We start from the raw sequence: 27,252 nt of genomic DNA on the forward strand, positions 1-27,252 counted from the left end.
TGTTTTAAAATAAATGTTATCTTGATTAATGTTTTTTAGTGTATTAAAAAAGATTTAGCTTAGAGGTTGTAATTTTGAGTATGTTCCACAAGGTGGCAGGGTTGTATGTCTGTAGGTTCCCTTTGCTGCCACACACAGCAAGCTCTTGAATTTTTCTATGTGGTTAAACAGTAAATGTTTTATATGCCATTGAATCTTACATTCTAACCTTTATGATAGAATGCTTTCCAAACTGCATTTCATGCTTTCCTGGTGTGTTCGGCAGTAAAGTGTAGCCCAGCTGTTACCAGTCACCCCCCTGGATAGCAGTGACTGGGTAGACTGAGATGGACCAAGATGGAGCAGTAGATAGATGTGGATGGAAGGGACAGAGAGGCCCTGGCTGGGGAGTAGACCTTTGCTCTTAAACACTGCCAGATACCAGCTTTGTTTGGGTGGAAAGTTCCGTCCCAAGCCCCCTCCCCTGGACGTGGCATCCTGTAGATGTTAAGGTCTGATAGTATAAAGCAATGTTAAGGAATCTTTCCTGTAATTCCTGAGCGTCTAGACGGTCAGCAGTTTGTGTGGCAGAGATGATATTGATTAACTTGATAAATCCCACTGAGCAGGCTTTGGCTGGTTGTCTGTTCACCTGTTCGTGTGTCCTGCACTGTGTTCTCTGTGGTTTTCTCTAACAGAATCAGAGTTCCAGGTCATACTCTGAAGTCATTTATCAACTTTGAGTTGATTTCTTTGCACTGAGTTAGAGATAGATGTGGATTTAATTCCTTCACATGTGGATATCCTAGTCCCCCTAAAATCTTTTGTTAAAAATACGTCTTTTCTCCAATGTATGCTTTTGACAACTTTGCCAACCACTAGTCAGTTGTGGCTGCCGCTGCCTAATTGACACTCCAGCTGTTTCTTCGAAAGGCAATTCCATCTTTCTATCAAGCCGGCTGCTTCAGGATGGTGGGGAGCCTGGTAAAACCAGTGGACTCCACGATCGTGGGCCCACTGTCACACTTCTCCCTGTGAAGTGAGCCCCCTGGTGAGAAGCAATACCGCGTAGAATACCGTGACAGCGGATCTGGTGTTCTGTTAGTCCACAGGTGGTGGTTTTGGCAGAAGCATTACGTGCAGGAGAGGCAAATCCATAACCAGAATAAGTATCTACTCCAGTGAGGGCAAAGCACTGTCCTTCCCATGGAGAACGTGGTCCAGTGGAGTCCTTCACGGATTGGCAGTTGTGGATCTTTGCTTCCCCCAGAATGAAACCGCTTATCTTTCTGTGTACACATGTGCTTGTTTATCTGCAGACTCAAGTGTGTGTACCACATACACATACCGTGCAAAACACACACATGCATGCACATACACACACACATCTTTTTCTTCCTTCCTTACCTCTCTTCTGTGGTCCTGGCTTGGACTTGACCTTAGTTTGTGCTTACCTTGGAATGATCTTATTTCTCTTAACAGTTTTAGAAGGTAGGATGTAACCATTCTGCCTGGAAGTTATTTACTTTCAGAACTTGAAGTAGAGCTCAGTGCTTTCCTGAGTTTTAGGGTTTCTGTTGCAATGTCTGGTGTTATTTTGATGTGTTTGCTTTCCCAAGTGAGTTGGGGTGATTTTTTTTTTCTTAGTCTTTTTAATACTTGTTCTTAGTTTTGTGATTTGGGCATCTTGACTGCAGTGTGATGGAGAGGCTCATCTTTGGTCCTGTCTATCTGGAATTCTAGATTCCTCTGGGGCTTAAATGCCCACTCCTTTTTGCAGAGTTCAGAAATGTCTGTAATTTTATTGGATAGATTTCTGTGACTTCAGTTTTTCCCCAGATTCTTGTTCTGTGTCACGAATTCTTAGGTTTGTTCTCTTGCGCTTATCACAGGATTCTTGGGATTTGTGACCATACCCTCTTCATTATTGATGTAGGGGTGCAGTGTTTACTCATGCTGGGCCTCCAGACCCGACAGCCTTTTTCTGCTGGTTGACCTGTTGGTTTCTGTTGGATTTATTGAGTTTCTCATTCCACCGTTTCTTTTTTCTTTCAAAAATCTCAGTTTCTTGACTGAATTTGTGTTTCTTGTTGCTGACTTTTTAAGTTCATAAATTGCTGATTTTCTCATCCGTTTGCCCTTCTTTCATCTGTGTTGCTGACTTTCTTCTCTGGGTCCTAAAACGATTGGGTTACTTTATTCATCTCACTTGAATGCTGGGGGAGGAGTCATTCCTTGTTTTTACAAATGAAGTCTCAAAATCTTCATCCTCCTACATTTTACTTACTTTTGTCTCTTTGGATTTAGTAGTTGGGATCTTTTAGAGGAGTCACATTTTTGTGCTTGTTTGTGCTCTTCAGGATCCTGTCCTATGGTTTGTACATCTCTTGGTGCACATAGCTCTCTGTGTTATTTGGTTCTCTCCTAATGGAAGGTAAATCCCTAGCACCACCCAGGGAGGAACAGACTGCTGGACCACCAGCAAACAGAGCAAGACACAGAATGGACTGAGAATTGATTACAACCCGCTAATCATTACCAGCGGGTATAGACCAGAAAACCACAAAGATGGGGCTGAGAGGGTAAAAATTGTTCAGGGTAAATGCAGAGATAATGACTCCAAAAAAGAGGTGAAATAAAGTAAGGAGTAGATGAGGGGAGGAGGTGAGAAGAGCCAGGTTATACGAAAGAAGGGAGCGGAGAGAAGAATGTTGCCATGTAAAAAAATAAGATGACCTAGCAGTGGAAACATGCAGGAACAAAATTAAATAGATGTGTGAAGAAGAGCAAAAAATAAAGCAGGGAAGCTTTTGTGAGATCAGTACAGTAAACGTACCATGTCCGGGCGGGGGGGGGGGGGAGTTAGCAGGTACTATAGTGGCTGTGAGGTATCCCCCAAATGCAGAGGGAATGTAGACAAACGTGGCGTGGAAATCTGCCCACAGACCCGCCTTTGTGAGACGGTTCTGTCTCACACATACTTATACTCATACATGTCTCTCAAAGCATACTTAGCCCTAGTAATCCTGCTGGAGAGATGCAGCTCCCCCCACGTCACCCCTCCAGCCTCAGATTTCCCAGGCTTTGCAGGTAGATGCCTTCGGATCTACCCACCAACCTCAGGGCAGGGCTGTCCACCCCAGAGCTGTTCTCAGTGATAGGTTCTGCTCTCACCCAGGGAGGGTGAGACTCCCTTTCATTGCCTGTGCCAAGCCTCTGCCTGTGGTGTGGCGCTGTCAGGCCTTCCCACTCACGGCTGTCTCCCCTGCTGTGGCTGTGGGGCTTGAGTTCTGGGACCTGACTTGTAGTGATGGTTTATGCTCTTGGACCCCAGGGAGTATCCATTGTATGTGGCCTCTCCGGATGGGTCTAGCCAGAGCCCTTTGGTCACAGAGAAGTGAGGAGACGGTCTCCCCGATGCCTGAACTGGACTTAAGGTTTTGGAGAGCTGCTGGCCATACGACCCTTCTGTTTTTCAGGGCTGTAGACTCGTCCTCCGAGGAGGACTGCTGTGTCCCAGGCTCTGTGTCCTGGGGCCGGCTTACCTTTTGGATAAGGCTTCTCCACCTCTCTCCTGCCCTTGAACAGCAGCTGGAGCCTGTTCGGCTGGTTTCACACTGACATCACCTGGGGAACCGATCGCCTGCCAATCATTGACATTGGAATCACTGAGAGGCAGGCTTGAGCATCTGTAGTCTATAAAAGCTTCCTGCCTTATTCCGAAGTTCATCCAGGGGTGAGAGCCACTGAATCGGGCTCATCCCTGCCGTAGCGCACCCTTCTCTGTCTTCTACATGGAAAATTTTGTCTGCATGTTAAGTCCATAGAACTTCCTAGTCTGCCGAGGTCTTCTGCGTGGGTGAGGAAAGAGCTCATGACAAAGTCCTCAGGGTAAGGAGAAAGCTCCCCTTAAACCTGCTTTGTGTTCTTCCCTCACGATGGCCTTTATATCTTACTGTTCACACTATAAAAATAAGACAGTGACGGTTTAACACTGTGTGGCGACCAACCGCTTGATAGAGCACTGGGCAAAGAATGCTGGTACCAGCTTGGGATAGCTGCAGGCTATGAGGGTAGCTATAAAAAATACACAAAAGATAGCGTGAAATGCCAGCAGCATGGTAGTGGAACAGAGGTGGTAGGTGGCCCCGAGATAGTTGGGTAGGTGGTGGTGGTGAAAGCTGGTAGGGACCCTGGGTGGCCTTGCTTGCTTTGAAGTTTGGTTGAATACATTGAAAGGGTTGCTGCTGCGTGCTGCTCTGGCTGGTATCATGAAGGGAGAGCCCCTGCAGGGCCCCTAAAACTCTTTCAGCTTTCACCCCCACCCAGAAGAGATTTTTGTATGACCCCAGATATATATTCATATAGAATTCCTGAAGTCTTCTAACCAAAGACCACATGTCAGAACGGGTGCTGTAAAATGCCATCCGGAGAGGAGACTCCTTCTCTGTATTTGGATTCAGCAGTTAGTTGATTGTTTTTGCACTGACCCAGCTCAGAGGCCCGGTGTGTATGGGCTGCTTGTGGGCTGTTTGGCCGCTTTACCCCTTATTCAGAGCCTGGCGCAGCTTAACCGGGGCTGCTCTTCTATGGCCCTGCTTAGATGGCAGAGCAAATACCAGATTTTTTTGATATCATCTACTTAAGTCTTAAGTTTTATTTTGTAGTTAGGATTCAGATTAATTTAGATGAGGGAGGGCTAAAACATTGCTAAGTGCTCTTTCTCTCTCTCTCACTCACACACACACACACACACACACACACACACACACACATCTTACTATGTAGCCCAGGCTGGCCTTGAGTACACTATGTTGCCCAGGCTGTCCTCAACTTTTGGTGGCAATCCTCCTGTTTCAGCCTCCTCCGTACTGAGGTTAAAGGTGTGTGCCACCATATCTGGCTAAGTGATCTCTGATAAGCAAGTTTTATGTTTTCACATTCTTAGTAACTGCATGTAAAATTTTACTGAATTATGCACACACTTGCAGCATTTTGCTTTTCTCGGCTAAACAGGTGTTTTGTTTTAATTTCTCAGAGCATTCACCAACTTAATGGATCTGACATTGTTCTTTCTCGTATTTTCTTCGCTTTAGGATTTAGGGGTTGTTGTTTAGGGAGGTGTGGTGTGTGCGTGTGTGCATGTGTGCAAGAGCATGCTCTATGCTGGGCCTCTAAATGTTATGTGCTCATTTTGTCGTGGAAATAGAACCTGTGTCAAGTACTTACAAGCACCTGGGTGAACGCTCCAGGTCTGCCTCGTAGATGGCGGAGGGGGTTAGTTCTTCAGTTGGTCTGTGCATCGTGGTGTAGCATAAGGGTCACTCTGTTTAGATTGTGAGGCGCTCTTGTTTATGGCCGTGTGCAGCCATGTGAGTGGTGTATGGGGGTAGATGGTCCATCTCACCCAAAGTCGCGTGGGCCAGTGTGTATCTCGGATGTCTGCTGTAAAGCGGTCTCCGTGGAGTGCGTGAGAGGCTTTTAGGGGTATGTCTTTAGTGCTTTGTTGGGCACTCTGTTTGCTTGTCCACGAGAGACTAAACGAGTCCACTGTGGGAAAATCAGATTGAGATGTTGATACAAACAGCAGCTTCCCTTTCGCTGAAGACTCAAGTCAGCTGGATAGTTTGGTAATGGTTTGGTGTTCAGAAAGCTGTAACACGTGTAAAGGTGAATGATATAGTTGACAAGGGGAGAATCTGTAACAATTCTATGTATTGAGAACTCTGAAGTATGTGGGGAAATGTGTAAGTCTCTTCAATAACCCCAATTACCACTGTACCCAGGTGGCTCAGAACATAAGGTCATAGCTGGAATTCCCAGGGAAATGCCAGATTCTTGTGTCATCTCTTTTAATTGTTAGAGTAAAATTATAAAATAAGATAGCCCCATTTCACACAAGAAAAAATGATTTGGGGGAATTTAAATTAGGGTCTGACTTCAGAGCCCCAAATCTGACTGTGTACACAAAGGTGTGTTTTCAAAGCCGTCAGTATTGTCTGCCAGGCAGTGCTGCAGGAAGAGGGGATCCGTAGGGTGGAAGAGAGAGCCCACGGTTACAAACTGCCCTTTGACTGCCACACACAGATATAACGTTTGAGATACACATGCACATGAGTGCATCGGTATGTGTGTACACACACAAATAAATAAAAATTAGTATCAACTAGGAAGTTTTACAGTTGCATCTGAGCTTAAATGTCTAAAACAACAAAGTCACGGTGCTTTTAAAGTCTGTCTGTCCGAGGGCGATACCTTGGGACTAAAGTGGAGAAACTGGCGTAGCTTCAGCTTACTACCCAAGGCCATGTAGAATTGCGCTATTAGGAGAACATGAGATCCATGCAAGTATAATAGGTTATCTCTTTGATTTAAAATTTAATTAAATTTGATTAAAATTGAAATTTTGACCTGGAAGGGGAGGTTGGTAGCGCACACCTGGTGGCCAGCACTTGGGAGGCAGAGGCAAGTGGATCTCTGAGTTTGAAGCCGGCCTGGTCTACAAAGCAAGTTCTGGGACAACCAGGGCAGTTAACAGAAAAACGCTGTCTCGGGGAGCGGGAGGGAGAATTGAAATTCTGGTCTAGCATGTAGCTGCCTTCTTCAGTTAACATCTGGGTCACTGGTGGGACTTGCCGCGCTGCTCTCCTCTGTCTGTCTGACTCTGTGCCTGACAGTTCTGGAAGCTGTGAAGATGTTTGAAACTGCTCTTCAGCCAGCACTAGCATGACAAGAGTCACGCACTGGCAATTTCTGCTCTTTATGTAGATAATTCTCTCTCTGATTGTGGAAAAGGCCATTTCCGGTTGGTTTCTGTATTCACTGCTGTCTACTCTATGTAGTCATATTCTACATGTTCTTGCTAGTTCTCCTGTTTCTCGGTCATTGTCCTTAATGACACTGGAGCGCTCGACACTGCTCATGGCAGGGGAGTTCTCTCTGTCTCTCTCTGTGTCTGTCTGTCTCTCTCTCTCTCTCTCTCTGTGTGTGTGTGTGTGTGTGTGTGTGTGTGTGTGTGTGTGTGATGCACACCACCACCGGTGATGCACAAGGCATGGATTCCTTTCTGCCTCTTCCAAAGGTGATGTCTCAATGCTCTCATCACTGGCTTCTCCTCGACTCTTAAGTTATCCTCTGCAGCCAAACAGGGATGCTAAGACAGAGCGACTGGCCGGCTCTAGGGTGTTGAATTGTGCTTTTACATATATAGAGAAATGCTAGCATTTGCAGAAGAGTGAAAATGTCCTTGTGAGGTAGCAGGTGTGGTCTGAGGAAGCACTTGCTGCCTTGGTGTAGTTGCTTGCAGTCTTGAGGTTTTTTGTGACTGAAATCCACACCAGGTATGAAACGGACATTATGCCCATGCTCTCCAGATTTATTTTTAAAAGCCTAATATTTCTAGAAAATTCCGCAGATTATCTTCTGACACGTCTCATGAAGACGTTAGCTCTTCTAGGTAGCTATTTTCTTTTCCCTCCCTGTGTTCCGTTGTTCCGTTCTGGTTTGTGAGATGTTTCTCTAACACTTCATCCATTTTGTGGTTGTTTGCGATATCCGCTTTTCAGAGTTCAGCTCTTCCCGTTCCTGTCTCACCCTCGCTTAACTTGTGCTGTCTTCTGAGACTTCCGAAGCCTCTTCCGTTTCCCACGTTGCATTTGTTTCCCTCAGGGTCTCCATCACTGAACACGGCTGACGCCGGAGGAGTGTGGGCTGCAGCGGGCTTTGCTTGTGTTAAAAGTGGGCAACTGTGTTCTGTGTAGATGCATCTCACCGGTACCTTGCACTACCTGCACTCTGGGTTGTAAACATGGGGCTCACTGATGCCTGTCAGCCGCTTTCTCAACGCTCCTTGCATAGGCCTTGATGCAGTGAATGACCTTTCCCCTCCTTCTTTGAAAATGGATGGAGTTGAAGTCTTTACCATACTTCTCTGTCTTTATGTAGTTAAAGCTGCGGTCCTTTTTTCTCTGGCAGTGTGCAGGTCGGTCTACCAAACTTGATCAGAAGTGGTTAACAGCTCCCTAGCCATGTGAATTCCTGATAAGAATCACATGGGTTCATGAAGTCATCTAAATCAAGGCTTTAAAAAGAGCTACCCCTATGCGTGCAGATGGAGGCCGATAGTTCTGTGATTGGGGAATATTACTTATTGTGGCAGGAAAGTGTTTTTTGGAAGGTGAGAATTCTCCCGAAATGACTCTTGAAAAAGCTAGCTTAGACAATGAGGAGGTCTATAATACCCGTTGCTGGGAAGTGCGCGTGTCAGTCGTACATCCCTCTACTCGGAGAAGAGCCAGTCCTCGGAATATACAGATCAAAGAGCAAGACAGACCATTTGTACCACACATTGGTTACTGTGCATTCCCGTGATGCTTTGTGCTGGCGTGGCTTTGTCATGGGTTCCTGAGTATCAGAGGTGCATGTCCTTAGCTGTTCTGTGTGAAAAGCTCTTCTATAGTAGATTCATTCCTCTTCAGCCGTGCCCTAAGCTCACTTCTCAGGGAGTTCTGCCTTTAAAGACTCATCCCTGCGCTCCCTGACCTTGCACACATCAGCTCCGCCCCTGGTCTTCTCAGTACTTCCTGCTGGGTCCTGAGTTCCCTCAGCACAGAGCTCTGCCCATCTGGTTCCTGCTGGTTGCTAATCAGCAGTCTTTAGGGGAGGTAATGTGTAAAGACCCCATCTACTGAGAAGCCTTCACTCTTGAGGGAGTGCCACTATGTGGCAGATAATCTGATAATTATAATCCACAGGCTCTGTCTTTGGGGAACTCCTCCCCTTGGCCCTAGAGCCAGGCTGCTCCACAGTATGTAATTCTCTAACTTTTCTGGTACCGTGGGCTGTGTTGATCCTTCAGACTCTGGCAGCAGCGCATGGCTCCTTAGTGTCTGTCGTGTGGTGTGCAGCTCTCCTGGAGGCCAACGCAGGCTGTGCCTGTGTCAGGATGTTTGGAACAGAGAAAGGAGGACCTGTCTGCCTCCTGCCTCCTGACGTGACCTTCTTAGCAGTGACTTCCGTCTTGGAAGCCCTTAGTGGTCTGACAAGGCTAGGCTGAGCCCTGTGAGGTCCTTCCTGTCCCTTTCCAGCCAGGGTGCCCCTCAGCCGGTGGTTTTCTACTTCACTCTTCTGTATGACTTCCGGTGTGTGTGTGTGTGTGTGTGTGTGTGTGTGTGTGTGTGTGTGAACTCTCTGGAGAGAAAAGCATCTCCTGGCTTGATGTCTTCTGATTACTGCTGCTAATTGTGCCTGTTGAATGACCCTTTCACAATGGTGGCAGGCTTATTTATCAGCCTGTCAAACCATTTCCATCACTTCCAGTACCTTTCGGGCATTTTAATTGTCAGTTAGTGTTGATAAAAAGCTGCAGCTGGGTTCTTTGCATTGTGAAAACTCAGGGCAGCCGTGAAGCAGTCCTCTCGCCCACTCTTCCCCGCAGAGGAAAAGCTTGAGCTGAGTCCCCACCCGCAGCTGGGCCTTGTTTGCCTCCTGCTTTCCCTCCCTCTTAGCAGGTAGTGCCGGCTAGCATACAGGCGTCGGAAGAACAGGCAGAATGTTCTCTGCAGCTTCTGTCTACATCTGTCCTTGGACTGATCATTCCTTAGTGAGCGCTCCCACAGGACCCGTTTGGTGGAGGACACTTAGGCCACTGTTACCGTGAATTTCACTTGTCTATTCCTTGCCCTCTGCTGCCAGGTCATCTCTGTCATTTTGGTTTCCTCACTCAAGAGACTACTCTCCTAGACAAGGATCTAGAAAAAATGGCTTAAGCCTAGCCACCTTTTGTCTTGTCCACTAGAGCGGCAGAAAGCTCAGGTGTCTGCCAAGTGACTGTCCTCATGACACGTGACCCTTTAGCTTCACTCTCATGGCCGTTTTTCTTAGGCCCGCCCTCTCCTAAGTTCCCAGCACTGGCTGCAGTGTCCAACCAGTCGCCATCATATCCCAGAACCAGTTTCTCTCTCCAGCTGAAGCATCTGATTGGCTAATGACATCACCTCACACACTCCCACAGCCTGGAAAGCTGAGGGGGCCATCCTGCCTGCTTTACTTGGCTCCAGCTGTCCCCTCCCTCGTGGTACCCCTCTTTCAGTCCTGCTTCCTCTTCGTCTACATCGTCAGTGACCTTACCAAGGTGCACACCCCATTGCATTCCCGGCTGTCGCTTGCCAGGCCTCAGCCTGTTTCAGCCCCCTCCCCCCAGCTTTTCTTTCTGCACCTCCTGCCACAGCCTTCATCTTCCTCCTCTACAGCCTCTTAGTTCCTGAATGGCAGTGAGGCCTGGCATGGCTGCTTCATGACCCAAGCATTTGTCTGGCCATCCCTTTCCACACATGTTCTCCCCCCCGGTACCCTGTAAACGCCTGGTTTTCAGCTCCTTGCTCTGAACCATCATCCTGGATGTGTATCCTGTTATATGACATTGGCATACCCTCCCACCCCTGCCCCGGAGCCACTGAGAGCAGGGCCTCTGACGCATTCATCTTTATAACTTAGTTCCTAGCTTGTCGATCTTGTTAACTAAGAATGAATGAATGAATGCCCAAAGAGAACTTCTGATAATTCTAGTTTGTAACCTTCTAGCCAAAATGTATTATATTGGTCCTTTAAAAACATAGCAAATATTTAAAAATTAGTGTGTGTGGGGGGGAGGATATGTGGGCGAGGGTCGCACACGCACAGCGCATGTATGGAAGTGAGGACGACTTTATGGAGTTGCCCTCTCCTTTCAGCCTCACGCAGGTCACCACCCTGGCAGCACTGAAAATGATCTCTGCCGAGGCCCACTCAGTTCCTATTCCCTTTGTCCCATTGTCCCTCTAATGAGGTCCGAATCGCATAGAGACGATGTGTAAGGAGGTTGGACCCCATGGAAGTACTGGGGCACCACAGGCTTATCACAGGGACACACTGCTGGCCATTCTCCTTTCCTCCTGGACACATGCCTTAGTAGCCTGCCTTCAATACTTACAAAATATCATTCCCTCAGTCCACTGGACTCCCTCAGGCCCTCCTCACAGCTCCTAGGGCTCTGGGAAGAGCTTGTGGGGCTTGTGACATCACCGTTGGAACATCTTTCTTGGACGTGTCTGTACTGCAATGTTCCAGCCTGCAGCCGTGGTGAGCCTTGCTCTGCCAGGACTTTGTCCCAGGGCCTGGAGAGAATGCAGAGCTTGCTACCTCTGGGACTACAAGTGTCTGATCAGCCTGTCCTGCCTGCTGCAGAAGGCTGGGAGGGTCGGTCTCCACCCGACTAGACACCCTGCACCTGCCTGTAGGCTCTGGTACCACATCTGGGCAGTGGTGTGGGTTTCTGATCTCATAGGTGCTTTCCTCACCTGTAAAAAGGGTGGGTTTAAATGTCGACTAAGCTTCTCCTGAGTTGGACAGTGGTTCTTTACCTCTGACCTCTTTCCCATCCCTGCGCTCTTACCCACTGCTTTAGATCTCTGTACTTGATTCAGGGATTTCTGGTCTGCACTTCTAATACTTAATCCACTGAGAAGCTGTTTCTCTCTTCATCCTCCAGTTGCGCAAATCCTAGACACATCATGTCTTTAGCCTTGATCTCTAAACCTACAGAATAAGGCTATCAAAACAAAATGATCCATAAAGACAGTTCCTCTCTAAAATTCTGACTAGTTCATAGCATTCTAGAGGAAACTCCCAGGTGAAGCTACACAGCTCGTGTTCAGAGAGGCCATTGTACGGACGTGTGTCCTTCATCAAAGCAGAAGCGCTCACGAAACACAGGAAGGTGGCACAGTGTGGCCTTCCCCGGTGCCCCGACTGGCCTGAGTCCCCGCTGCAGCTGGACTAGATAAACCCTCTAGTTTATCTTTGTAAATAAAACTGTTCAGTTGCGCTTTGTCTGTTAAGGTCACCAAGGGACTTATTGAGAGAACATAGGCTGATCTGGTCCCCCCTGCTTCACCTCTGCTGCTTCCCATTGTTGCCCTCAGGAATTTATCATGAAATACTAGATTTTTTTTAAGGTGTAAGAGGAGCTCTGACCACCATTTCCACGACTGCATAAAAGTGAAAGTAAATACTGTTCGTTTTTGATAGGCGATGTGCGTGAAATTCTTGAAATAGAAGCATAATCAGGACAGCTTTTCAGTTCAGATGTTTCTTACGGAATGTCATTTAGCTGCTAAATCTGGGGTGCCGTTTTCATCTCTGGCTCCTGATTTTCATAATCTACCACCATTTAGCAGAAGTGGTATTTATGAAGAAATTTGGCTTTGGAATGATTAATCTTACGAAGATGAGAAAGACAGTTAACCATTGGAATCATATTGCCTAGAGGCTTTGAGGGAGCTTCCCTGTATGGTTCCTTCGGATGGAGCCTTACCACCTTCCCTTCCTCGGCCAGCTGCCTTCTGTCCCTACTGTTTCACCTTCCCTAGGGTGTCATATAAATGGGACCGTGTGTTTTGCAGCCTTTCGCATCCGGTGTCTTCCACTTACTGCGTTGTATTGGAGTTAGTAGTAGCTCGGTTCTCTTTACTGCTGAGTGGTAGAACCCCGTTAGCTGGGACACGGCTATCTGTTTTCCAGTGACATTTAAGGTGCTTACTGTAAAGCCACGTACAGATTTGAATTCATAATTTGAGCCGGGTTTACTGATCTTGATGGAAAGTGTGTGTCTGAGAAGCAGTTGCGCCATTATACATTCCCACTGCCAATAGATGAGTGGTCTGTTGCGCCACCTAACTGTTGGTGCCAGCGTTCTCGGGTCAAAGACAGTAAAGTTTTATTTTAACCATGTTGATACGTATATTGTATAATGGTATCTCATGGCTTTGGTTTGCATTTTTGTAATGACTGATGGTACTTAGTGTTTTTCCATTTGTTTATTTTTTAAACATCTTTCTCTTGAATATTTTTATTTATTTTGTATTGGTATTTTGGCTGCATGTATGTTTGTGTGAAGTTGTCAGATCTTGGAATTTGTTTACTTTTTAAAAAATCTATCTCTTTGGTGTTTGCCCGTTTCTTTCATTGACTGTTAAGTTCTGAATTCCTGACCCCTGTTACCTTGAAGTTGCTTGCATTATTCTTGTCTCACGGACTTCGGAGAAGAAACTGCATTTCAGTAGCAGCCCAACTGCCAACTTTTTCTCCTTTGTGATGACGATTTTAGGGTTATGTCTAAGAAGTATTTGCTAACCCAGGAGTGAACAGTTTCTCCTAGGGTTTCTAGTTCAGGATTTTACATTTACGCTGTGATCTATTTGTGGTTGATGTTTCATGTGTGTGAGGAATAGTTCGAGGGGGTTTGCTTTGTTTTCCTTTTTCCGCTCTTAAAGTTTGACTTTATCCAATTAGCCCAGGACCATAAGAACATTTTTTTGAAAAGCTACTCTTTCTTCATTGAATTCTTATGTTCATGTGGAAAATCAACTTGCTGTTATTTATTTTCTGACTTTTCCCCCTTCATAACCATAATTTATTGCTGGGACTGACTCCTGTCTGGTATTGTTTCCAAGCAGAAGGCCAGCTGGAGACTGCGGTCCCTCTGTGTGTGGCGGAATTGCCCTCTGTGGCAGTTTAAGATTTTCTCTTTGCAGCTGGACTTAGGCACTCGCTCTGTCTATCACAGGGTTCCTTGCCTTGGGGTTTGTGGGTCCGTAGGGTCAGTGTTGTGATGAAGTTTGGGGAAAGCTACCGTTGCTTCCTAAAGCGGTTGTCCTTCTTGACCTGTTTTCTGGGGACACACAGGACACTGCTCTGCCGTGGCCAGTGCCCCCCTCCCGCCTTTCTCTTTGTCCTTACAGCTTTTCCTCTGTGATCCACTTTGAAGAGTGTCTGCTGTTCGCATGGCATCATGTCTGCCACCAGATCCGCGCCGTCGTCCCTCTAGCGCATCTTCTCAAACGCCGTTGTCTTCATTTTAATTTAGTCTGAGTTTTCCTAGTGTTTCTGCGCCTGTCTTTAGTTCCTCCGCCTACCCTTTGAACACAAAGTATAGCTAACGGTCGCTCATTTAATATCCTTGTCTGTGGGTTCTGTCGCCTCTGTCACATGTAGTCATTGAGATGATTTTTCTTGCATTGCGAGTCCTGTCTCCTGTTTGTGTATCTGCTACTTTTCATCAGGTGCTGATGTTGGAGAGTAGTTTTTCCACAGGAACAAAGCCCAGCTCAATCTAGAACTAACGGCCACCTCACACACACACACACACAAAGGCAGACGGAAACACACAGACAGACACGTGTGCGCACTTGCACACACAGGCAGACAAAAATACACAAAGACACGTGCATACACGCTTGCACACACAGACAGACACGTGTGCGCACTTACACACATACACACCTTCCCCCAGAATTCCAGTGTCCTCTGAGCATTGGCTACCCTAGACTTGGATTTTTTTTTTTTTCACTCAGGCTTTCGTAGCACTCACCAGTCAAGTCCTGTAAGATTCTTGCTCTTGTTCTGCTCTTCGACTATGGCTGTCCCCAGTCGTGAGCTTGCAGGTGGTCAGGTGCCTGTGTTTGCATCCTTTCCTTTCACTTTAAAAGATTCTCTTAATCCAAGCAGTTCATACATATAACGGAAGAATGATAAACTGAGTGTCAAAACACTTAGCATCCCCCTCCACCCCATATCTGTTTCTCAGGTGCAGCTATTTTTAAATGTTTGGATTTTTTTTTCTTACTTTGCCTCCATATTTCTCTGTGATGTTTCTTTTTTTTATTTTTAGTTCTGAGCATTATATGATCAAATTGAGATAAAGATAGATGCAGTTTAGCTCTTTAAAGCTGTTCACACACTACATATATTCTTTCTATCGCCTCAGTAAATTTAATGGTAAAACAGTAAGTTTGTTTTAATCTCTAAAATGATGGTGCTATAGATGGGGAGGTATTTAGAGCTACCTCTGCATTTGTGGGCTGATTCCCTGAGAGCTGCACACACCTACCTCGCAACAGCCGCCTCAGCCGTCTCCCTCACCCTCCTTCACCCTGCGAACCTGACTCTTGTCACCCTCTTTCTCTTGCAGCCTCCCTCTACCTCCAGGTCACCCAGGCACCAAGCAGCCTTTCCTGAGATCACAGTCTTCTGGCCTGTCAATCCCTTTCCCAGGCTTTGGCCTCTCTGGCTCTGGCTGTGACAGCCCCTGCCCACCGTTTTTCTCAATTTTGGTCTCCATCTTATTGTATAAAGAAGTATCTAAAAAATGTTTTTCTAACTTTGCACTAGAGAGATAATTTGGCCCAGTGAGAACTCCAAACAATGAAGCCATTTCTCTCGGAACTGTAAAGACCTTGGCCCATGGTCTTCTGGCAGCTGTAAGCACAACTTGTCCTGGTAACCACTTTGTAACCTGCCCTTTCTGTATGTGAGCTTTGGGACTTGCTGCTCCATCCCCGGCTGTCTTGTGTTTTGTGATGGACTTTGATTTGTTTGGTTTTGGTTTTTTACCATTTTGGGAATTTGGTTATTTGTCTGGAGACTTGTGCTGTTCAGGTTCTGGGGCGATTCAGAAGGTTCTCCGGCCTTTCCCTTCTCGCTGCTCAGCATCTTCAGGGCACATCCTGTTTTGCATGTTGACCCTGCATAGCCGGTCTGTACATTTCTGGTTCTCATTTTCTTCTTTGGTTCTACATCTGGGAAGAATTTTCAACCCTATCTTCTAACCCAAAAGAGAAGGTTGAATTCGCAGCTTTACCATCTTCTGATGACATTACGTCTTGTTCTGACAGTGAGCAGAGAAGGTTGAATTAGCAGCTTTTCTGTCTTTTGGTGACGCGCTGTCTTGTTCTGACAGTGAGCGGAGGAACTGTCACTAAAGCATTACTCATTGTTTCTGTCCCTTTTTAAATGTATTTCCATTTATTTTAAATAATACTGCTTTAAATTGACAGGCAAAATTGTACGCAATGGTATTTAACATGTTTTCATACCGTCCTATAAATAATGTGAGCTAGTTTAATGTGGCTCGCTTACAAACGCATTGCTGCACATGCTGTCGGTTTTGTGACGAGAACACTCAGCATCCGCCACTCTTTGCTTTAAAGGGTACAGTATATCCGCGGTAACTGAAGCTGCTATGCTAGTCAACAGGTTTCTTGGCTTATTCTTTCTGAGATTATGGATCGTTTGACCAGCATCCCTTCATTCACCTCTTATACACCACTGTTGCCTTGGTAACCACTGTTCTGCCCCCTACTTCAGTGAGATCAGCGTCTTTAGACATGAGGCCAGGTGGTGTTTGTCTTTGACAGCCTGACTCTTTAAGCTAAATTCTGCGTTCCATCCATGTTATAGCCATGATAGGATTTTCTTTTAGTGGACAAGTAGTATTTCTGCCCCTGTCCCCCTCTCCGCCCCTGTGTATGTGGTTATCACATCTTTGGCTATGAAATCTGTGGTTTGGTTAAGCTTGTCATTCTGCTTGTTTCTAGGAACCTGGGAAAGTGAGGTGACCAGGGGTCCCTAGACAAAAGTAATTTGGTCAGGTTACAGGGTACATACCTTGCCTGCTTTCTTGGCAGTCCCCATAGCGTCCTAAGGCACCTAGATGGTGAATCTCTGCTGCAGTCAGTGTTGGCTAAGTGTGCTCACCTTAGACCCGCACAGCACCTGCCTGTGCTCCTCTCCATGTTTGATACCAACAGCCAGAGGTCGCTGGGCTGGAGTCTGCAAAGGCTCATCTGCAGACTGCAGTAGCAAGCTTCAAATGTTCATGCCTTTTTCTGTACTTAGAGGTGCTCTCTGAGGCTGCCTTGTGTGGCCCACGCCTTTGGGAGTCTCTCCTGCAGAACTGTTGCATTTCCCCTGGACAATCTCAGCAGGCCTCTGGTGGTCAAGAGATGGGCTAGACTCAGATACTTGTCTGGTAGATGGAAGAATTTTATTTTATTTTATTTTATTGAGCTATACATTTTTCTTTGCTTCTCTCCTCTTCTACATGGTCCCCATGCTCCCAATTTACTCAGGAGATCTGGTCTTTTTCTATGTCCCATGTAATTTAGATCTATGTATGTCTCTCTTAGGGTCCTCATTGTTGTCTAGATTCTCTGGGATTCTGAATTGTAGGCTGGTTTTTCTTTGTTTTATGTCTAAAAGCCACTTATGAGTGAGTGCATATGCTATTTGTCTTTTTGGGTCTGGGTTCCTTCACTTAATATGATGTTTTCTGCTCCATCCATTTGCCTGCAAATTTTAAGATGTCATTATTTTTTCTGCTGTTTAGTACTCCATTGTGTAAATGTACCACATTTTCCTTATCCATTCTTCGGTTGAGGGGCATTTAGGTTGTTTCCAGGTTCTGGCTATGATAAACAATGCTGCTATGGACATAGTTGAGCACATGTCCTTGTGGTACGATTGAGCATCCTTTGGGTGTACCCAAAAGTGGTATTGCTGGGGTCTTGAGGAAGGTTGTTTCCTAATTTTCTGAGAAATCATTATACTGATGTCCAAAGGGGTTGTACCAGCTTGCATTCCCACCAGCAATGCAGAATTGTTCCCTTTACCCCACAACCTCTCCAGCATAAGTTGTCATCAGTGTTTTTGATCTTGGCCATTTTTGCAGGTGTAAGATGGAATCTCAGAGTTGTTTTGATTTGCATTTCTCTGATAACTAAGAATGTTGAGCATTTTTTCAAATGTCTTTCAGCCATTTTAGAAAATGTTTTTCAGCCATTTTAGATTCCTCTGTTGAGAGTTCTCTGTTCAGGTCTGTACGCCATTTTTTTTTCTTTTACTGGTTTATTCTTTTGATGACCAGTTTCTTAAGTTCTTTGTATATTTTGGAGATCAGACCTTTGTCTGATGTGGGGTTGGTGAAGATCTTTTCCCATTCTGTAGGTGGTTGTTTTGTCTTGTTGACCATGTCCTTTGCTTTACAGAAGCTTTTCGGTTTCAGGAGGTCCCATTTATTTATTGTTTCTCTCAGTGTCTGTGCTGCTGGGGTTATATTTAGGAAGTGGTCTCCAGTGACGATGCGTTCAAGTGTACTTCCCACTTTCTCTTCTGTGAGATTCAGTGTGGCTGGCTGTATGTTGAAGTCTTTGACCCATTTGAACTTGAGTCTTGTGCATGGTGATAGATATGGGTCTATCTTCATTCTTGTACATGTTGATAAGATGGAAGAACTTTCAGGGGAAGTTCTCAGACATTCCGCTCCAGTGGTTTTAGCTCAGGAAGATTTCCTCCTATTTCCTTTGCCTTTGTTTTCAGGTTAAATATTTCTCTCAGAAATCCAGTCTCAAGGGAATGTAGCACATCTGTATGAGAAGATAAAGATCTGATTTCTTCATATTCTTTGATTCAGTCATTTCTCCAGAAGTACATGCGCGCGCTCGCGCGCGCACACACACACACACACACACACACAGGTTTCATATCTGCCTTCTGCTTTTTTGGCTAATACAGCAGGTAGTTATAAAACGATAGAAAACAGAACCAACTTAGCTCCTTTATTTCTGTTCACGAATAACATGAATAAATAAAATCGTGTGATCCTTCTTAATTCCAGCTGGGGATTTGTACTTCATTTCTTTATATGGCCTTAGAGGATTTTGTTTCTGTTTTTAGCTCTTTTACATTTAAGGTGTGTTTTTCTGTAATACCCTTTCCTCTGGAGTTGGTGTTCTGTTAAAATATTTAAAAGGATACAGATTGAGTTATAATTTTAATTTTCCAAATTGTTCAAGTACAGAAACCACAAAGCACTAATAACAATCCCGCCTGGCTCTCATGGGCATTTCATGGGTTGCTGTGATTGATCAGTTTCACTTAAATATTTCCTTTTTCTGAAAACAGGTGCCTCCCAAGAACTTGCATCATAACCTACAGATAGGCTTTGCTTCTGAATAAAAAAGTTAGCATAATATGACACATAATAAAAGGAATATTGTTTTGTAGCCACAACAGTTTTTAACACATAAGAGACCCTTTTCGTGTGCCGTGTTCAATATATTTGGTATTTAAGTGCCTTATGGTTTCTGAAACCAAATACCTCCCTCCCAGCCTTGGGTGTCCAGCCTTGGATCAACTTGAGAAACTGTCTAAAAGTCTCTGACGGCGGTTTTAGGAAAGGATGCTCCTTGAGGGAGAAGCCTTGTCTTGAGAGAGAAGGGGTTCATGCTGCATGTGAGTGTAGTGTATTTGTTTCACTGTCAAATTTTATTTTGGATTTGTGATAAAACAGTTGCCTATGATTAGAGAGGTTCCAAGCAGTTGGTAATAGTTCTTGTTTTTATAGTTTTCCGCCATTAGAGGGCAGTATTGTAGAGGTTAAAATTTTCTCAAACATACTGCAAACAGTATATAAATAACATGTAATAATCAAACTTATTTCTTATAGTATGTCATAGCCTTCATTGACGTATCTTCACAGATATTTAAATTATTGGAGATGTTTTTGCCCCTGGTTAAGCTATATTACACCCTGTGGAAAGTCGTGGTGAGCCTGCAGCATCTCTTTTGACTGCTGAACTATTTTTAACCACCATCAGATTTTCTCTAAATTTTTACTGGTTCTAGACACACTGGAAATGAGCAAAGGCTACATATAAGGAATTGTATGCTTTTTGGAAAACGTCCTTGACAATATTTCAATCCCTCTGTTGTAAGAAAACCAAGGATTAAGTCTTGGCGGAATTGCCATCTCGCTTCGAAAACCCTTTGCCTTAGGGACTAGCTGAAAATAGATCTGTTCGGGGTTGGACCTGTAGATTGACTTTTCTAGCTATAAATGGAAGAAAGCGTAATTACTGGTGCAGTTAGGGTGATGCGATTTTAAGACTTACAACTCTGGAGGCATTTGGGGAAGGTTCCCTGCATTTCATCTTGTGGATTCCTTTGACTTTTTTATTTGCCTCGCAAAGAAAAATGCAATATTGTTTTCTACACGTAACTGATAAATTTTTATGTGAAACTATCTCATAAAAGGCAAATGTAGTAGTCTTTTGAATTCATTAGCATTAAGAAAGAATTCCTACAGCAGGGTTATTATCTTTGTACATAACACAGCCTCTAAAATCTCCCGTTACTGCTTCTTGTAAGAACCCAATAATTGAAACCGAGACGCTGGCGTTCCTGAGTCTTAGTGGTGGGACTGGGCATGCCCAGTAGCTCGGCCGGGTCTGCTTGCTATTTGCAAGCTTGCAGGGTTCAGCGCCGCGGGGACCGCCGGCTCTGGAGACTGGGGTCTGACTCCTTTAGACGTAAGCATGCAGCATGCGGGCACGGGGCGCTCTCGGGGACCCTGACGCGGCCCTCGGAGGAGGCTGAGCCCACCCCACCCAACCCCCCTTCCCCGCCCCCTCTGCGCCGCCCGCCACGGGCACCGGGAGGGACCGCAGCCCGGGAGCGCGCGGGGCGGGCCTATGGCGCGACCAATCGGCGTGGAGCCTCGCCGCCTATATGTGGCGCTGGGGCCGGGCGGCCTCCTCTAGAGTAGAGGAGTGGAGCCGGCGGTCTAGTCGCAGCCAGCCGCCAGCCACCGCACACGCCGGGTCACTCTTGCCAGCGCTGCCCTGCCATTCTCACGCCCCGGGCTGCAGACAGCTAGGAGGCTTTCTCTAGTTTCAACTAGGCTGCCGGTGCTCCCTCCCTCCCTCCCTCTCTTTTTTCTTTTTCCACGAGGGTGTTTTTGGCTGCAATTGCATGAAATCCCAATGGTGTAGACCAGTGGCGATGGATCTAGGAGTTTACCAACTGAGACATTTTTCAATTTCTTTCTTGTCGTCTTTGCTGGGAACTGAAAACGCTTCTGTGAGACTTGACAATAGGTAAATGTCAGATGGGATAGTTGGTTTAAATTGACTCGGAGTAAAACTGACTTGCGGGAATGCAGGTACAGGAGAGTCGTGCGAATTCCTTTGTCCATGCCGAGGGTTACTGTGACATAGATGGTGCTTTCTGAATTGGTCAGAAGATCCTTATTTTCACAGATCTGGCTCGAGAACAGGCTTTCTCTCATTATGTAATTTAGCCCTTTGTGGCTTCCTAAAATAGGGAAATGCCTGGATATTCGATAGTGGCTGGTATTTTCTGGAGTATGATGCATTTTTTGTAGCATTAAAGAATACTCAAAATATGTTACTAGTAACATCATTTGAGTTCAGAGATCTATCGTTATCCTGGATTGTTAAAGATCAATTCCATTTACCGATTTTTTTTTATCCTCTCTTCCAGCTCTGGTGCAAGTGTGGTAGCTATCGACAACAAAATCGAGCAAGCTATGGTATGTATTGGTTAAAAATTGCTTGTACTCAGTGTGGGCACAGTACAAAACCCTAGATGTCTTAAAAGGACCAGTGCATCCCTTAGCTAAATCCAGATGGTGCTGGTTGCTGTTGAACGGAAAACAGTAAGGAATGCCTGTACTATCTCGCTGTCTCCAGCCGATGTGGAGATCAGCCACGTATGCCCCAGAGGGAGAAGGGCCCTGAGGTTTCTGAGCCCTGCCCTGGACCCATTTCATTTAACGTCGGGATAAGGAGGCTATAGCTCAGCTTCCCCTTTGCTCGCCCTGGGAACACCTTCAGCGATATGGCTTTACTGGGCACCCTGAGATTTTACAGGGGAGCTGGGAGGGGGAGAGTCCCCGCCGAGGGGAACAGGGGACGGGGTCCCTAAAGCATACCAGAACCTCCCCCGCAGTGAGGCGAGTGGGAGAAAAGTTTTGTTTTCTCGGCCTGCTCCTGGATTTCTCCTATTTTTTATTTCCGCCTTGGTCGTTCTTTGTTATTGGAGCAGCGCCTGTGGCTCTTCTCACGGGATTCTCTGCCCACTGTTGCTAGGCAAACTCTGAACCTTTAATTCAGAGCTATAAATAACTCGGGCTCTCATTGGCTACGACGTCTGCCCAGGTTTCTGTGATGTCAGCTTAATCGCTGGGGGGTGGGGGGGGAGTAGAGGTGGAGGGAAGAAAATGCGGCAACACGCTCTGTAGGAACTGGCTACAGCCGGTGCCGAGGGAGGGAGAGAGGGAGGGAGGAGGCCCTCCCTATGCTGGGAGGGCCTGGGGGCGGGGAAGCGGCCGCTGGGCCTCAGGCCTGGATGGAAACCCAGGGCCGGAATGGAGCCGGTGCCTTTTGCCATCTTGTATTGGAAACTGGACTGTTGGCACCCTTGGCTAATGTCTGCAGAAAACGTCTAGAGACTCTTGGAAAGCTTGATCGCTTATACATTAAACTTAAGTTTTGTGCGGCTGTGATTATGCGCAGATTTCCACAAGCGTGCTTTAATGCTCTTTGGAGGCAGAGCGTGTCATTGGCTAGGGAGAGCTAAGAAAGGCCTTAGAAAGCCAGAGGCCAGGACACAGTGAGCTGAACCTTTTCTTCTTCCCCTTCTCCTTTCAGGATCTGGTGAAAAGCCATTTGATGTATGCAGTTCGCGAGGAAGTGGAGGTTCTGAAGGAGCAGATCAAAGAACTAATAGAGAAAAACTCCCAGCTGGAGCAGGAGAACAATCTGCTGAAGACCCTGGCCAGTCCGGAGCAGCTGGCCCAGTTTCAGGCCCAGCTGCAGACTGGCTCCCCTCCGGCCACCACGCAGCCACAGGGGACCACACAACCCCCTGCACAGCCAGCGTCCCAGGGCTCAGGATCAACCGCATAGCCTGCTATGCCTCCCCCCCAGAACTGGCTGCTGCTGTCTGAACTGAACAGACCGAAGAGATGTGCTAGCGAGACACCACCTCCCGTCACCCATTTCATTGCTGTCTACGGAAGAGACGTGAGACTCACACATGCCATTCTCGCTTTCTCCCCAGTATTAAGCACTCATAGCTTTTGGCTTGAAGAAATGTGCTAGTTGAGCGAATTAAAGGTTAATCAGAGAATGAGCATGGATGTACCCTGTGCAACTTGGCAGATGTTTGAGGACTGGTTTAATTGATGCTGAGGAGCTGTGTGCCTTTTCGACCCTTCCCAGCCGCCCACCCTGCTTCCAAGAGCTCTGGGGCTTGCCTGCATGATGCTCGGAAGGTGGGCTGCCCCTGGACTGTTGTGCTCTCCTCTCCTTCCCCTTGAGGAACTTGAAAGAGAGGACAGAAACAAGACTGCCATGCGGGGGAGGGGTTCGGTCATTTTACAGACCGACAACTGTCACCAAAGTTTATAAAAGAATAGTACTGTCCCTCTTTTCTGAAACATCGAAGACACAAAACTGTTAGTGAGAAAAACGGTGACAGGTAGCTGGGACCTGGGCTATCTCATTATGAAGGTTGTTTTTGCTTATTGTATATTTGTGTATGTAGTGCAACGACTTTGTACAATAGAGGGCCGTAACTGCTGTTTAGGTTGTACAGATTGGAATTTAGATGTTACATTGGCTGTCTGGAAGGTGTGGATTGTCCTTTGTAGAGAGAGAGAGACCTACATAAAAACTGATGACAAAGACCACACCTGAAGAAACGTTAAGAATTTGACACAGTTAGTCACTTGGTGTAATCCGAAATCTAGCTGCTGAATCTCACGAAGTAAATCCCTGCTCGCTGACGTCTTGGGCGAGCTGGTTGACTACTTGGAGAAATGGATTTCCCAGGAGAAATGGATTTCCCAGTAGGGGTTTGCGCATATCACCTGTATAGTAGTTGGATGCGTAGGTTACCGGGCATGTTCTCTCCAGTTACCACTGTATTTAACTGTTGTACTTGTCACCTTTCAATAAAGCATATAAAACGTTGATAAACAAGGCTTTCCCGTGACTGTCAATGTGATTGCCATTTGCCCTGCTGTTCCAGCAGTTCAGTAAAATCTGGAAGGGAGCGGAAGGGTTGGCCAAAGTAGGCTAGGCACACCAGTGGTTGGCTGTAGAAGTGACAGGAATCGCAGGCATACTTCCTGGCACTATGCTGTTTGGCTAAGCCAGAGCCAGTGAAGGAGAGGCTCTGTTCTCTTGTGACCTGGATAAGCCACTTCACCCTCGTGGATGGCTAGGATAGTATCTTCAGATCCCCCATTTAAAGTTGTAAGTGTTTATGTAGAACTTGATCACCTGTAGTTTCTGAACTGAGAAGAAATGAGCCCGATTATCTGAGTTCCCAGTTAGGAGCAAACGTAGGAGTGGGAATGTGGTTACTGTGAAGCAGGCGGCCATCTTTCCTACAAGGGAATGAGGTGCCTGTCCCTCGGAGAGGAATTCTGTTCATAGATACTATTCTGGGGGTGTGGTGAATGTACTGGACTTGAGGCAGGTTGGGCCTGGTACTTTAATCCCTCTTGGATGATGTGTAAAGTAGCTCAGAATAAAGACGGAGCCGAAAGCAGGAGTAAGCAGGGTCCCGGAGACAACAGGCTAGACTTGGCTTTGTAGTCAGGAACTGGGCAACAGCTCTTTGACCTGGTGGGACTTGGGGCATGCGCATTCTCTTGAGGCTCATCCAAATCCTGGATTCTTCGATTATAATTGTGGAGAGTTTGAAATCTCCATTAAAACTCCCATGAAACTTTGGTATCTTGATAATTATATACAAATTAATAATTATTTAAATCAAGATGTGTTTTCATGCCCTTTCTCGCCTTTGTAAATACAGGGCATACTTTATTGACTGCTATTTAAGCATAAGGGACATTTTGCTACTTGCTTCCAGACCTCACCTAGGCTGTTTTTGGCCTGTGGGTTACCGTGTAATTCATTGCCTCACGCGCCGTGTTCCATGGAGCAGGAGCAATTTCTAAAGCGGAATGAGATGTAGGATGAGCACTGGGTGTTCGTGACGTCGTCAGCAGGACAGACGGCAGCACAGCAAAGGAGAGGCAGAAGGGAGGGATTTTACATGATTTTAACGAATGCCTGCTTTTGGTTTCAAATTAACAATCTTCAGAATTCAGGAGCTGTGCTTTGGTTTTTGCATGCCTAAAAGCAAAATTTTACTTTTTCATCTTGTGGTGAAGGTAGCATGCCAGAATCAGGTTTAAATTTGCTCAAGAAATGTTAATTATAACCATAATTAGAAATGAATTTCAGTGCAAGCACTACTGTCCCTCAGGCTGTGGGAAATAAGTAGTTGAAGCTGCTGGACCCCGTGATATGACTGCATTTAGATGTCCATTTCAGATCCATTTGGACAGTAATTCAGCAGTAAGATTAGAAACAAGCAGAAAATTAAATTTCCTCATAGATAACATAGGCTGAACACTGCCCACCGACAGAACTGGGGAGCAGATTGTGTGGTAAGGTTCCCACTCTGGTGTGTGGGAGAAAGACAGTAGCTGCTCTTCATGCTGTGGGAACCAGCTCTTTGATCTTTGGAGGGGACAGGAGCTCCTTGGACCTGCTTTCCCATTCATAAAGTAAGGATTGGGCAAGATCTCTTTTAAGACCGGTTGCCTAAACTTCAATTCAAATCAGAAAAGCATTTCTGGAGACTGGGCACAGGTTCCTGTACGGTGTGGTAGGTTCTTTAGATAATAGGAGTATCATCTTCTCAGAGATTCTATAGTCAGCAACCTCTGTCAGATGGGTGGGTAGGTGGATGGATGGATGGATGTGTGTGTGTGTGTGTGTGTGTGTGTGTGTGTGTGTGTGAGAGAGAGAGAGAGAGAGAGAGAGAGCTTTAAGAGCTCTTGTTAGTGGGTGTGGAATACCTGCCAGCTGAAGCAAGAAGATCTTGAGTTCAAGGTCATCCTGTGCTATATAACAAGCCATCCCTAAGAAAAAAAGAAAAAGAAAAAAAAAGTTTGGTGGGTGGGTAACCATGCCTCATGGTAGGATGGCCCTACTCCCTAGCTGACCCAGGGACCAAGACTGTGACTATGGATGTGTATGCTACAAGGTTACAGCACACATTCTCTGAATTTCCAGGAACAGCATATATTTCAGTAAAGATGGTCTCCATTGCTTCCTAAGAGCTCAGTGCCTTTTGTTACAGGAGCTTTCAGGGTGGCCAGCCACACTGGTTTGCTAGGGTCTTCCCAGAACGTAGAACACCCAGTTCTAAACACTGGAAAGTTCCAGGCAAACTGAGCCATGGTGGTTGCCTTAGGTCCCATTGTCTTCTCCTTTCTTGCACCTTCCTTGGGGGTTAAGTGCCATTTTGAGGCTTGGATTTTGTTCCAGGTGAGTGCTGAAGGGTTTGAATTATGCCAAGTTGGCCCAGAAGAAAAGCATTTTCAACGTCCCGCTGGCTTTCTTCCCCTTCTTCAGATGGAAGACCTAGTGACCATGGAGCTGAAACCCTTAAGATCCTGGATGACAGATGACCAAAATAGAATGCCCTCCCATACTGTCCAGAACCAGGAGGTTCAGCTCTAGAAGCAAGCATGTTTTCACCACTGAATAGTTCAGAATCTTCTGCCCTGGTAGCTAACATAGACGAGTATCCCAAAGTCAGGTGTTGCTGACAAACACCCTAAACTTCTGTTGTAATGGGTCATTGCTTGAGAGACTGAGATCCATCCTGCAAAGTGGCAAAACATTTCATAGAACCCTTGTCTGTGGTAGTGTAGAAGGCCAACCATGGGCTTTCAGAGTGTGTACCTCTGAGGGGCCCGTCGATGATGGAAAGTAGGTCACTATGTTACCCCTCCTATTTCGGAGAAGGGGGCTCAGGGTGGAGTTGTTTTATACATAGAAGAAGGGATATATGTTGCAAGAACATGGGGCTGTCTAGTATTGAACTAGTCCATCACTTCTAGATACCCCCTTGAGGGCAGTAAGACTAAAGTGTCCACACCCACGTCCAGTGTTGACGAAGGCCCAGCTAGGCAATTCTTTCACTTGCAGCAAAGGTCAGGTTCAGACAATGGGTTTGACTCCTGGAATGGGCCTTTGTTTTAGACAGTGTTCCTCAGACAGTGCCACTGATGGAGGAAGGGGAGGGATAGAATGGAAACTGGACGTACGCAGAAGCCCTTCCCAGCACAGGGAGCTAACTGTAAAGGATAAAGCGATACCTACTCGTTTTTCCAAGGGGGTTTTATTGTTAAGGAAAAGAAGCCAGTCCAGACTTCGACATTTTCACAGCAAAACCTTCCAACAACCCTCAGGCCCCTGCACTCTTGGGAGCTGGGAGTGTGTACAGCGACTGTCTGGATAGCTGTTTAGGTCCCGAGAAGTACAGTCTCTTCAACACTTTTACACACGTGGGAGACACTAGGCAAGAAAACTCTAGCGGTAAGAATCTGGGACTTTGGAAAACAAAGTGGCAGCGTTTTCTTTCCTAGAGACAAATTGGAATCTACCAGACATGTATTTAACCTGGAACCAAAGGATTGCTACGAATGTGATCCCACCCAAAACTGTAGACTTATTTACAACTATTCTATGTGTGTACAATTTGTTTGTTTTATTTTGGGTTTTTCGA

General features: G+C 46.1%; 1 protein-coding gene across 3 annotated transcripts in view; it reads left to right on the top strand.

Annotated features, from left to right (window-relative positions):
* Positions 1-23,639, top strand: part of Tsc22d1 (TSC22 domain family member 1) — a 100,873-nt gene extending 77,234 nt beyond the window's left edge. For 2 of the 3 annotated variants that reach the window (XM_048422187.3, XM_087912239.1), the window contains 2 exons: positions 21,136-21,184; positions 22,305-23,639. In XM_048422187.3, coding sequence (XP_048278144.3) covers positions 21,136-21,184; positions 22,305-22,562 — 307 coding nt within the window. In that variant the 3' untranslated portion in view covers positions 22,563-23,639. Of the gene's footprint in view, positions 1-20,385; positions 20,730-21,135; positions 21,185-22,304 lie in introns of those variants that run through there. The other variant, XM_048422188.3, reaches the window with a different exon arrangement.
* The last annotated feature ends 3,613 nt before the right edge of the window (positions 23,640-27,252 follow it).

This window comes from Myodes glareolus, chromosome 12 (genome assembly GCF_982192425.1).
Source record: "Myodes glareolus chromosome 12, mMyoGla1.1, whole genome shotgun sequence".
In the NCBI taxonomy this organism is placed as follows: domain Eukaryota; kingdom Metazoa; phylum Chordata; class Mammalia; order Rodentia; family Cricetidae; genus Myodes; species Myodes glareolus.